General features: G+C 34.9%; 1 protein-coding gene across 1 annotated transcript in view; it reads right to left on the bottom strand.

The window, feature by feature from the left end:
- Positions 1-13,496, bottom strand: part of SEC24B (SEC24 homolog B, COPII coat complex component) — an 86,542-nt gene that overhangs the window by 48,118 nt on the left and 24,928 nt on the right. The window contains 3 exon segments of the mRNA XM_079153562.1: positions 2,842-2,946; positions 11,293-11,367; positions 11,370-11,465. Coding sequence (XP_079009688.1) covers positions 2,842-2,946; positions 11,293-11,367; positions 11,370-11,465 — 276 coding nt within the window.

Genomic DNA, 13,496 nt, shown 5'->3' on the forward strand with positions numbered 1-13,496 from the left:
GCTTTAGATTACTATAAGCGGAGCTTAATGGCCAATTTTGGTGGGACCTCAGAAGACCAGAATGCCAATAGAATCATGGACAATGAAGAAAGGGCTCAAGAGTGTTCAGAGGAGGACTCTCTTGGAATTTGGAGTAGAAGCCATTCCTTATGTTTTGGCTGAGAAGTTGTCTGCATTATGCCCATGTCCTAAGACTTTCTATGAGGCTGATTTTAAAAGTGATAGACTTAGAGGGCAGAAGAAGTGTCTAAGCAGCATAGAATTTGGGAAGTGGCATGGGTATTGCTGGTGGCTTTTAGCCAAGTTTACTGTGATATTCAGGAGCAGAAAGCAGAGCAGAAAGATTTTTAAAACTTAAACTTAAAAGGCCAGTGTAACACTAGGGCTAAGGAAGTTTCCGTTGTTAAAGACATTACTGCCACTAAAGAAATACTAAAGACTTTGCCCAAAGACATAAGAAAGATAGCTTGAGGGCATCTCAGGAGCTGGCAAGACCACACCCATCTCAAACTCAAGGGAGTAAAGGTGAAAATTCTCTTGAGAAGAGACCAGTAGGGAAACCTTCTTACAGGAGGGGGCCTAGGAAGTTTTTTCAACATGCTCAGCCACCCATACCCTCAGAGGCTGCTGCAGCCAGGGTCCCTCGGGCTTGGCAACTGTTCGAGATGGTAGCAGACCTTGGCGTGAACCACATGGTGCTGGCACTGCAGGAATGCAGGATGCTGGAGTTAGGGGGTCATGGAGGCTTCCACCAAGATTCCAGAGGAAAGTCTTAGAGGCCAGGCAAGGTATAGCGGGGTTGGAGTCCCTGAAGGCACTCCCTGAGAGGGCAAGGTATGGAGATTTGAGGAGGAAGCTGAAGCTACAGTGGAGACACCTGAGATTAAGAAATGCCAGTAATGTGGGAGATCTTAGGAAAGCTGCAGGAATTGAGCAGAGACAAATCGAGAAAAAGGCCACTTGGGATGCAACAAACAAGGCCACAGGGGCAAAGCTTCACAAGCACTTTGGAGAGAACATCACGATGCCATGTGCCCCAGATGCTGGACATGGAGCTACAGGACTTGTTTGCCCTGCTGGATTTTGGTCTTGCTTCGGTTCTGTCCCTTCTTTCTATGCCCCTAATTTTGTGATTGGAAATGTTTACTCTGTACCATTATATATTGGATACCTGTAAATTGCTTTTAATTCTACAAGAGCTCACAATGTGAGATTGCCTTGAGCCTCAGAAGACTTTGGACTTGAACTTGGAGCAATCTCGGAACTGTTGAAACAATGGGGACTTTTGGAAATGGACAAAATGTATTTTGCATTCCGAGATGGCTGTGAGCTTTTGAGTGCCAGGCACAGAATGTTATAGTTTAGCTGTGAGGTGTCCCCCAAAAGTTCACAAGTGATACAATGCAAGAAAGGTCCAAGGGGAAATGATTGGGTTATAAAAGTTTTAACCCAATCAGTGAATTAATCCTCTTAGGGATTAACTAAGTAGTAACTGAAGTGGTAGAGTGTGGATGGAGGTGAGAATTGGGGGCATGGCTTTAGGGTATATATTTTGTTATCGGGAGAGTAGAGTCTCTTTCTCTGCTTCCTGATCATCATGTGAGCTGCTTCCCTCTGCCACACTCTTCCCCCATGATGTTCTACCTCACCTTGAGCCCTAAGGAATGGAGCCTGGTTTGGGGGCTGAGGTCTCTAAAACTTTTCCTCCTTTAAAACTGTTCTGGTCAGATATTTTAGTCACAACAGTGAAAAAGCTAACTAAAATGGGGTAAAGTTCATAATGTCTTCAAAAAACTCACTTTTAAATGATGTAGGAAAAATACATTTAAAGAAGATTATAAACAAAGTGGAGCAAAAATGGTTTACCTAAGTAAAGTGTATATGAAGTTTCTTTCAATCTATTTTACAACTTTTAAGTTTGAACATTAAAACGAAAAATTTAAGAATTTCTGAAAGAGTATTTATATGTTTAAAGTAAGAAAAACTACTCCTTACTTCCTATTTTTATCCACCTCAAATCATACATAAAGGTCTGAATATTTTAAAAATACACATAAAAAAACTTCTGGTTAAACATAGCAAAGCCTCCCATAAGTTAAAAAAAAAAAAAAAGAAAGAAAGAAAGAAAGAAAACAAAATAACAGAAGGAGAATCATGGTTACATATAGTAACTTTAAAGATCATCACTTATTGGGTCAGTCTCAAACTGTTAAAATCAATGGAGGAATTAACTACTTAATTTTCAGCAGTGTTTGACTTCTCAGGTAGAAAAAGATATTAAACAGGTTGCAACACATAACTATGCACAACTTCTTCAATAATATGACATGAGCTACTAGTTCATGAGTGGGAATATAACTACAAATTGTGGGCCTTCTAAATACATGATTAAAAGTGCCAAGGGGACATCATAAAACACTGTCCTTTTCCTCAGTCACTATTATAAAATCCATATGGCTCATTTTCATTAGAACAAAGTATTATGCAAAGCAGGAAACAGTATTCCCCTAAGGAAGCTACAGCAACCATCAGCCAAAGCTTGAGTCAGGACGCATTATCTTTGCACGTGACACAGGAGGAAATGCATTTCTGAAAGAAGAAAATACTCTACCATCATGAATGATGGATTCTAATCCTATAACTCACAAAATGGTAAAGATGTCCAAAGGAGGAAAAACTAAATAAACACCTTATTTGAAGTGACCCAACCTTCTATACCCAAACCAAGTTAAGTTCATCATGCTAAATCTTCAGATACTTTTTTAAAAGACTAAGACTACAGAAATAAAAGAAAAACTTGAGTAGGAAAAGATCAAAAACTGGTGTAAAGCTAAAGCAGACCTGCTTCCTCATCCTCCTCCTCCTCTTCCTCATCATCGGAAGTTGATGACAAGGGAGTTGGTGCGGAGCTAGCTTGATTATTAACATATTCACCATACTGCATGCCTGTAAAGTGGAAAGCACAAACACAAGAGTCAAACCAACAGGAAAGACGAGAAATAAAATTTTGACATTGCATTAAAAGTGAGAAAGAACTCTCGACATTCCAAAGAACATCACAGCATGCATATTAATATTAGCAAATTTATTATCAAAACTAGAATTGTTAGAAAATCTCTGCAAAGCAGTTTAGTAAAAGCAGCTTTAATATGAACTAACTGATTTAAGTATGAAAAAAGTACCACATATTACACTTAAAATATTTAGGAAACTGCAATGATATTCTCTGAAAATTTTCCTAAGCTCTAAACACATTTACCTTCTTTGACCATTGGGCCCTTGTGGTATACCTCCTTTGGAACTGTGCATTCTTGGTGGGCAGTGATCATTTCTACCGAACTAAATTTGTACAGCATCCAAAACACATTCAGATACTTGGTACCTTCCCTCTGCTAATACCAACTTGATGGTAACACAGTTCCCATTAACGGAAAAGAATGACAGTTAAAGAACTGTATTCAGCACAGTTCTCTGCTCACAGCAGATGCTCAAAAAAGCCAAAAATCTTATTAACTTGGCCTTACAAGTGTGACAATTGCAGAAAAGTGGGTTTCCTGAGATAAGATAGTCAGTCATAGCAGTATTATTCTATTGCCTGGATATGGGTCTGAAGTAGTTAAGACTGATGCTCTGTGTGAGCTACACCAACAGAGGCAGACTCTACTGAAAAGGCACATAACTGGTACTGGTAACTATATATATTTCCCTTTTAAAAAGTTAATTGGGCAGCCTCAGCAATTTAGCAAGGTCTTAAGCAACTTAGTAAAACCCTGTCTCAAAAGTCAAAACAAAAGGGGCTGAGGATGTAGTTCAGTGGTTCAATCCCCAGTACCTTCCAATGTCCCCCACAAAAGTTGACTGGGTATTTTTATTAATTAATCTGGTAAAATCAAGAGATAAAACATTAAAATCCATAAAATTTTTAAGGGCAAAATTAAATTCATCTTATTTAAAAATGAAAGCATTTCATAAAAAAGAATGAACATGCTTATAATAAAAATCTTACAGCCCTACTTTAAAAAAAACAAAAAACCCCAAAAACCTAGTGGAGATTTCTCAGAACACTTCATAATACTGGGAGTACAACAAAGCCTTAATCATCAAAATCACAAGGTTGTCCCCAAATACTCCATTATTTTTTCAGAAGACCTATTTGATTAGCATGGATAACATAAGACTTCTCTATTTTAAGGAAAAAAAAAAAAAAAACCAAAAAAAACTATTAACAAGTAAAATGTGAGTTTAGAAGAAAGCAAAGGTTAAACTATAGATCAGCGAAGCTTTGATTGTCCCACTATGATTAAGAGTCATGGAAAATCTGCTAGCTTTGCTGAAATACTTTTTAATATGGATAAAATAGCAGTTATCACAATTCATCTTGAAGAAATAAAACTCAATGTAAAATAAGTTCACACATTATAAGAAGCAAACTTAATACCTTCTAAATTCAGAGTAGCATGTTCCTCTAACAAAAGCCTAGTTAAAATGAAAATGTGACTAATATTAGACCTTAGGTTAAATGTACTAAGAAGTTTATGAGAAACTAGCTCAATAAGAAGTTTCTCTAGAAAAATTCTTCAACTCAAGGACTTTTTAAAAAAATGAAGTACTTTCTTAAAATACTGTTTACACTGCACTTTAAAAGATATACATATGTGTAATTTATATAACAAGAAAAATTCTGTTCACTGCACTAAGCTTAGAGAGATCAACAACCAGCAGAAAAATCAGAAGAGAATTTTCATGACTGAATGAATATGACTGGCAATTGACTCTAATCAAAGGTGCCATAGTACAGGGCAGGTTATATAGAATGATAAAATAAATATTTTCCTCTCTTCCTCCAGATTTACTGAATAAAAAAATTTATTTCAACTAATATCAGAAAAGTATTCAATGCTTAATTGGGAGCAAATGAGATGGCTATACAATGATTTAAAAATATTTTTACACAGCTACTGCTTAATATGCTGAAACAAACCTAGAATAAGAAAGACTAATATTTAGTATAGAATCATTTTAGATTGTACCAGGATATTAGATACATATTAGATTAACAGACTGTCACACAACATACCCAAATTTTCCCTTCATGAAAAAAGGTAATAATCTGTTTTGAGAGATGCTGAAGATTAAAGCGTCAAGAGTTCAGCTCTTCTCTAACCATGACTCTTAACATGCTCACAGTTCGGCTTACCTTTGCTTTGCTGGTTCAAGTAAACTTTGCTAACAGTTTGGGAATATTAACAGGACAAGAATATAACACATTAGTTAACCAACAGAGGAACAGAAAGAGCTCCAGGATAATAATCACTTCATATTTAAGTGCCCTACTCTAGGGTGTGTGCAGCAAATAGAGGGCTGCAGCCACAAAGCAGTGGACAACCATGTCATCTACTCTATAATACATGAATGATTAGAAGACTTTCCTCATACTCAGATGTTCTTTAAGAGTCAGAACCTATGCATAAGATACAGGTCAATTATATTAAGTCTACTTCCAAGCTCAGCCTAAAACCCCCTGTAGAAACATGCATGGAGTACCTAGCACCATCATTGCTGCAGGATCAAAGGGAAAGTAAATGCTGTACCCTGATTCATTCTGTCTTAATCAGAGATTCGAAGGTATCTAGTCAAATAAGAGGCAAGAAACACTTCATAGAATCTAATATGATAAAGAGCTCTATTATTAACTGGCCTCAGTATTTAAAAAACACACCTCTCTTCAAAAAAAGAAAAAGAAAAGAAAATTATAAACAAATTATAAACATCACCCCCCGCCCCGCCCCATTACTGGGGACTGGGCTGTAGCTCAGTGCTAGAAAGCTTGTGGAATGTACAAGACTGGGTTCAATTCCCAGCATGGCGGGGTGGGGATGCAAGGGTGTTACTAAAAAGGACACCCAGATTAAACTACCTGCTATGAAAACACCTTGAGGCAAAATTCTCCAGGAGACCACATCCTTTAGGACTGCTTAATAAAAAGATATCTTCACTGTTCCCTAGATACAGCCACAATGGGAATAAATCAAAATTGGTCTTAAGAGAACAAAACCCTTGTGGGGGCTGGATTATTTAAATTTAAGAGTCTGGAGCAATTGTTATCTTTTCTAAGCTGGTCTTCAAGCTAGGTACATATACTAGAATGCTTTTCAAGGGTTCCCACAAAATAATGGCTTTATAGGAATCGTTTTTCAGATATCAGTATCTGTATGCACTCTCATTCCTAAAATGTATCCACGTAAAAAAATGCCTGTGTGAACAATAGCCTTCACAGGAAATGCACAATCTTAACTTACCTAAACCTTACTGTGACTCACTGCCCTGAGATATAGAAACCTATCAAGCTTTAAAAGGAAAGCTTCTTCCTTCCTTAAATGGTTAAAGAAGGCACCCCAAAACCTAGAGTTTTTTTTTTTTTTTTTTTTTTTTAAACCTGAAAGACATATTTCAGTCATGGGTGAAACATGTTAGAAACAGGACTGGTTCTCACTGGGATTTTCTTAATTCAGAAATATGAAAAGTGGTATGGTCATTATAATTATTTACTAAGAATTCTGCCTTTATGCAGACCCAAAACACTACTACTGAAGAATCCACTGCTTTTGAAAGAGCCCTGTGAGAACAAAGCAAAAGATGGTAAGAAATAGTGAAGAGTGAAGCAGCATGACAATAGCAGAACTCTGGGTGCAATTCCCCATTCTACCACTTACTAGATGTGTGTCCTTTGACATGTTCAGAGCAACTTACTACCCTCTCTGTCCTTCACTTATACCATCTGTAAAATGGAGTAATAAGTACCCCCAAATAGTTGTTGTGAGGATTAAATGAGTTAATATATTTCAAATGATTAGAAATGGTACCTGGCATACACTGAATACTATGCAAGTATTAGCTATTATCATCGCTAAACTTTAAAAACATGTTTTGGTGTATATTTAATTAAACAATTCTTTTCAACTATTCTTAATACTCGTCCTTAGGGCAAGTCATTAGAAAGTGAGGAGGAAAAGAAAGGAAAAAAAAAAAAAAAAAAAAAAAAAGGCTTCCAACCTGACCAGTGCACAGGGCACTTAGCAATGCTAATTATGTTGAAACAAGCAGAGGGGACTGTGTGTGTGGTAGCATGGTACATATCTATAATCCCAGCTATTTGGGAGACTGAGGCAGGAGAATTGCAAACTCAATCAACTCAGTGAGACCCTGCCTCAAAAAAGAACAACTACCACAACAACAAAAAGGGCCTGAAATGTCACTCAGTGAGAGTACTTGCCTAGCATGCATGAAGCCCTAGGTTTAATCCCTAATATAAAAATGAAATAAAACTAGTAGAATATTTTCTAGGACTACTATATTTTTTTTTTCAAAATACAATGGATAAAACTCACAGATAAATATCCTGTGTGGGCTGAAGGTACTGTGGTACAGCACCTGCCTAGTGTTTGCAAGGCCCTGGACTCAATCTCTAGCACATCAAAGAATAGACAGATCCCATAGGATTTCTTTCAGATCAATGAGAAATATACAAGAAAGTACTTTACAACCTATTTTATCATAAAATATCTGTAATATAGTATAAATATAATATACTATTAGTAATACTAATGAATTACACTAAATAAGTGTGAATTATAACTATAAATTAATAAAGTATAATTCTAACTTTATTATATTTATAAGATATTTAGTACTTTCTATATCCCTTTAACAACAACAAAAAATTTAACAGCAGGTAAAACTATTATTAGCAGTATGTTTTGACATGTTTGAGAAATGTTTTTGAAACCTAGTTATATAGACACAGTATCCATAAAATAAATGACCTATATCACAGCTTGATTATTTTGATAAAATGTAATAAAAGAACATAGTAAGATATTAGATCCACAAAGCGTGTAAAGAAATTCACAATATTCTGAGTAACTGCTGATACAAGAAAAGGAGCACTGAGTTTAGTGGCACAAGGTTGAGTGTTAGCAATGTCCCAGAAAGTCCAGACATCTTTGGGAAAGTCACCTAATCTCTCTAAACTTCAGTTTCCTCATTTATAAAAGACCTGTAATCCTGGCTGCTCTGGAGGCTGAGGCAGAAGGATTGCAAATTCAAGGCCAGCCTGAGCAGCATATGAGACCCTGTCTCAAAATAAAAAGTAAGAAGAACTGGATTTAGCTTAGTTGTAAGGCACCCTGGATTCAATCTGAAGTATCACCAAAGAAAAAGAGGAAGACAAAATATGATTTACCTGTTTCATGTTCTGAGCAAGTGAGATTAAAAAAATTAAAGGCATTTATAAACTTAGAATATTAAAGAGATTCAAAAATACTGCTTTATGAAAAGCCTTCCAACATCATTCTTATGTATGTGAACAAAGTTTCTCATTAATTATTATATATGAAAATATAAACTAGGAATGAAGTTGATCTGAACCCTATCTATTCTAAGGATGAATCATATTAACCCAGATACAAAGTTCTAGTGGGGATGGGGGAAGACTATTCATCCCACCGAAGGATGTATTTCCAATAAAAATACAAATAATAACTAATACCAAAACTCATGATGTTTACACTGTTACAATCAACCATATGATAAAATTTATAATGATAGGTTAATCCAAAAGACAAAATTGTAATATTTAGAAATTTGGGGTCATAGCAAATGAAACAAATTTTTAAATTTCAATTTATATTTTGTGGCAGAATGCAACAGAATGATAAAAGAGTTTCTAGCTCAATAACATATGATTACATTCAGGAGAGGGATAAGTCTTCCAGGAAAAATATAAATGTTAAAGAAGAGTTTATTAGGGTACTTTTATAAAGATAATGTGGATATCATTCCAGTAGATATATTTGCTAATAAGATAACGTGTTTATTTTAAAAGACAACAAAATTGTGTAACTGTAACCACTTACATTTTTTATAAAAAATATTAGATGACTATCTGAAAATTGTTCTTAAGTAGTTAGTTTTTCAAATGTTTTTTTAAGTGATTCTCAAATAAACATGTCAAGTCTCCCCTCTAATGGTAAAAATAATGTTGTCTTGAGAAAACAACTAAACCAGGGTGTCTTTGGAACTGGAAGATAAAATGACTATTTTAAAAATACAGTTGTCCCTTTGTATCTGCAAGGAATTTGTTCTAGGAGCCCCCCACTCAGTGATATAAAAATACATGCATGCTCAAGTCCCTATATGAAATTATATTTACATATAATCTATGCACAACCTCTTGTACACTTTAAATCTTCTCTAGATTATGTGTAATACTTAAGAATACTCTTAAAATAATGCTTAGAAATAATGACAAGAAAGGGAAGGGGGGTTGGGAATTGGAGACACAGAATGAATCAACATACACTTTCCTATGTTCATATACTAATACACAACCAGTGTAACTCCACATCATGTACAACCACAAGAATGGGAAGTTATATGCCATGTATGTATAATATGTCAAAACAGACTCTATTGTCATGTATATCTAAAAAAAAAAAAAGAAATAATGGCAAGAAAAAAGTCTGTATGTCAGTACAGATGTATATCTTTTCTGAATATTTTCAATCTGTGGTTGATTAAATCTGCAGATATGGAACCTGAGACTATGGAGGACAGATTATATTAATATTTTAGTAGTAACATCAGGCCACACTATACACTACGCTGATGTACACTGTACAATGCCAAGGGGCTCCATTCATGAAGATTACAACTTGTACAATCATTCATTGTAGCTTATATATCAGATATCCAAAGACAAAGAGCCCACTAAGAGGCCAAGCTCTTATGTAGGAAAAAGGAAGAATAAAATCTACAGTTCATATATCTCCAATATTATTTTTTCTCTTACTTAAGCAACTATTTCATTTTAGGTAAATCAAAAGTTTGTCAATAGCCAACAACAACAATAAAATACCAGCAATATTTGAAAGAACACAAGAGAGAGCTTTAAGTTAGAAATCTTAGCTCTGAGTACAACTCAGCTGTGAGCTGTGGGGTAGAAGACTTGCCTAGAAATCTTTTGCTGTGCTAGTTATTAACCTGTAGACATGGGCAAGGTAATTAAACTGAATTTTGCTTTTTTCATCTGTGAATCCAGGTATATCTACATCATAGGATTAATGAGATGAAAATTACAGAGAATCTGGAACATAAGTGCTCAATAAATGGTAGCTCCTTCTCTCTTTAAATCTATTTTCTACTAAGAAAAAAATATAACTGTGACAGTTTAGTGGTAGAATGCTTTACAAAATGATAAGATGGCATTTAAATAAGAGGGTTAAAAAATACGGTAGTAGGAAAGAAATTAGTAGGGGACAATGTAAAGAGTCAAAAGAAGAAACATTTAAGAAGTAGGAGACAGCCATCAATATTCAAGATATGGAAAAAAACAACACTCATTTAGTTAGGCCTTTTATCTACCCTGAAGTTTCTTATACTCATGATAAGCAAAATATTTCTACCAGTCCTTCACTTTGAAGGCAAATGCTTATAAAAACTAGATTCTATTTCCATACAAGCACAACTTTGGGAATCAATGAACACTTTTTGATACTACAGTTGGTTTTCCTTTAAAACCAAATAGGAAAACGTATAGTGTATGATCTGATTGATGGAAAGGACTCTTTTGACCACATAAACACTTAAGAGATATAAGCAGCAAGACTAACCTAAACAGAAGCCTTCTTCACACTCAAGGCTGAAAGCTGTCATTACATAAAATAGTCCTTAAAATATTATAATGGTTGCTCTGCAAATATAAACTATAGATTCCTGAAAATATCTGATCAAAGGAAAAACAGAACATTTGACCTCTGGTCAAATGAAAAATAGAGCATATTAACCTGAAACAAACACTCTTGAATTTTAGCTAGACAGAAAGTGACCAAAAAACCTTACAAAAGAAAAGAATATGTAAAGAAACAGAATTTATTGCCTGTCACTTATAGCACTAAAGGGAAAAAAAAAAGGAAATAAATATCACATGATCACATGATAGAATGATGAATTAGTAAACCCTCACATGTCATCACAATGGGTATTAGTCATGAAAATGGCAAAAAACGAAAATGAAGTACTATGTATAATTTAATAAATGTAAAAGCAAAACACAAAATGGTATATAAACTATGGTTCTAAATGTGTAAAATAAGTCACCATACACAGAAACCAGAAGTTAATACACACAAAAAAGTTGGGTCTGGGTTGAGATTATAAATTACTTTTCTATAAATTATGGTTACAGTTTGACTTTTTAAAATCAGCCATTTGAATAACAAATTTCTCAAATACCTTTGTGCTGTAATAGCTCTGATGGCTGCGTAACTGGGGCCACAGGTTCCCCTGGGTGCTTTGCAGCAGGAGGCATTCTGTTGATGAGGCTCCAGACAAAACAGTGGATACTACTGGGCTGGACTTTCGAGGCTGGACATTTTGCATGACAGCACAGGACAGAGAATCTGCAACTGAAAACAAGACACTATTTCATCCACAGGAACAACTTGAAATATATTAAAGCAGACTTACTAACAAAATACAGTTTATTTTGAAGTTTTATAGAAAATTTAGTAGCACCACACTTACCTTGTGTTATTTAGAAGGGTGGTCCAAACAAAAGATTTTTGAAGCTCACCAAGTGTTTTAATAATTTTTAATGGCAATTTTCCTAAAACATTTCATAACCTTCCTCACATTCTTAAAGAAAATGAACCCCAAACAACTTTTCTTTACTAAAGAACTACTAGTATTAATTAAGTGTCCTATGCAATGGTGTCTCAGGTAAGAAAATGAATAAAGGTTACAGCAGTAATGTTGTCTCTGAATCTCATAAATCTTTCCGGCATTAGCTCAGAGCTCACTTTGCATTGTAAACTATCACTTCTCAGTTATCTTTCTAACCAAATGCCTTATTTCACATGTAACTAAGTAAGGGTCTCACTATAACACTAGATTGGGCTTTTGGAATGAAGTATTCATAATTCATAGTAGTTTTTGCAATAGTTCAGATTACTAAATGTCTACCAGAGGGCAAAACTGTCTCTAGCTGAAAAATTTGACCTTTAGAATAATCTTTAAGACTGGACAACCAAGAGATAATCGAAAAACCCATGGTAAAAGAGTAGTGGTAAGTAGTAACTATATATTGAATAAAAACACATATGTGTGTGTACACACAAATATACATGCACATATGTACATAATATAAGGATGATGTGTATATATACATATGTAAACAAACAGGTCTGAGACTGAAACAATGTGGGAATGTGGTAACAGAACAAAATGTTTATATTTTATGTATACTCCTAGGAGTATACAAAAATATATAGGAGAAAGAGGGAAAAAGCTCTAAATATGCAGATTGTTTCATCATTTTTAGTTAGGAAGATTGTCATTGTGGGAAACTGAAAACACTGTCACAATATACTGCAATTCCTTTCACTAAGATGGAATCTATTTTCCCATCCCTTGAATTGGAGCTAACCTCCTGACTGGCTTTACTCCACAGAATGTTGTATAAGTAAAACTGTGTTAAGTCCCAATCTTATTTCAAGAGGCCTTACAACTTTTCTGCTCATAAAATGCTGCACAGACCATCACCATCATAAGATGATCTAGTCACACGACAAAAATGTGACTGACCCAATAAAGAGTCAGTACCAACTACTAGACTTATAAAGGAAGAAATCTAGGATCTAGCCTAGTGAATTCTCCAGCTAAGTGAAGACAGAAGAGGGAGCCTAGGAAAAACCAGAAGAGGAACTGCCTAGACAACCTGTAGAACACTGAAAAATTACAACACTATTGTTTTAAAACCAGACAGATAATTGGTATCATTAAAGCTGGAAATGCAATAAAACAATAAAAATATTTAAGAGCATGCAAGGTCAAACTAAGGCACAATCATGTAAAATTACGTGTATGTATATGCACATGTAAGTATACATATACATTTCCACAAGTCTATGAAACCATATAAAAGAAATATTCATGAACTTAGCATCCGACTTTGAAGATAAAATATTCCCAATTCTATTAGAGTTCTCAATGTACTCCACACAGAAGGAGTGTCCCCTCTGTCCCCTCCTGAACTGGTTACTGTTCTGGGCTTTACTTTTTAAATAGTTTGCCACATATATAGTTATCCCTAAACATTATTTTTGCTTGCATTTTAACTTTACAACAATAGTACACTGCATATATTCATCCAAGACTTCCTACATTATATTTCTGGGATTCACTTGAGTTAAAAACTATTTCATCATTTTTACTCCTGCTCAGAAGTCCACTGCAAAAAAATATAATTTATTTATCCATTTCACTACTAAAGGGCTTTTAGGTTGTTTCCATTTTTTTGTTTTCATAAACACACAGCCACAGTATTTGTGAACCATGTCCCTAGTGCAGATATGCAAGTTTCTCTACAACAGTTTCTCAGTGTGTGCACACTGTGGCTTGAATAGGTGAAGGTGTGCAGCAAGGAATACTGAATCCTT

This window comes from Sciurus vulgaris, assembly GCF_902686455.1.
Source record: "Sciurus vulgaris genome assembly, chromosome: 9".
NCBI lineage: Eukaryota > Metazoa > Chordata > Mammalia > Rodentia > Sciuridae > Sciurus > Sciurus vulgaris.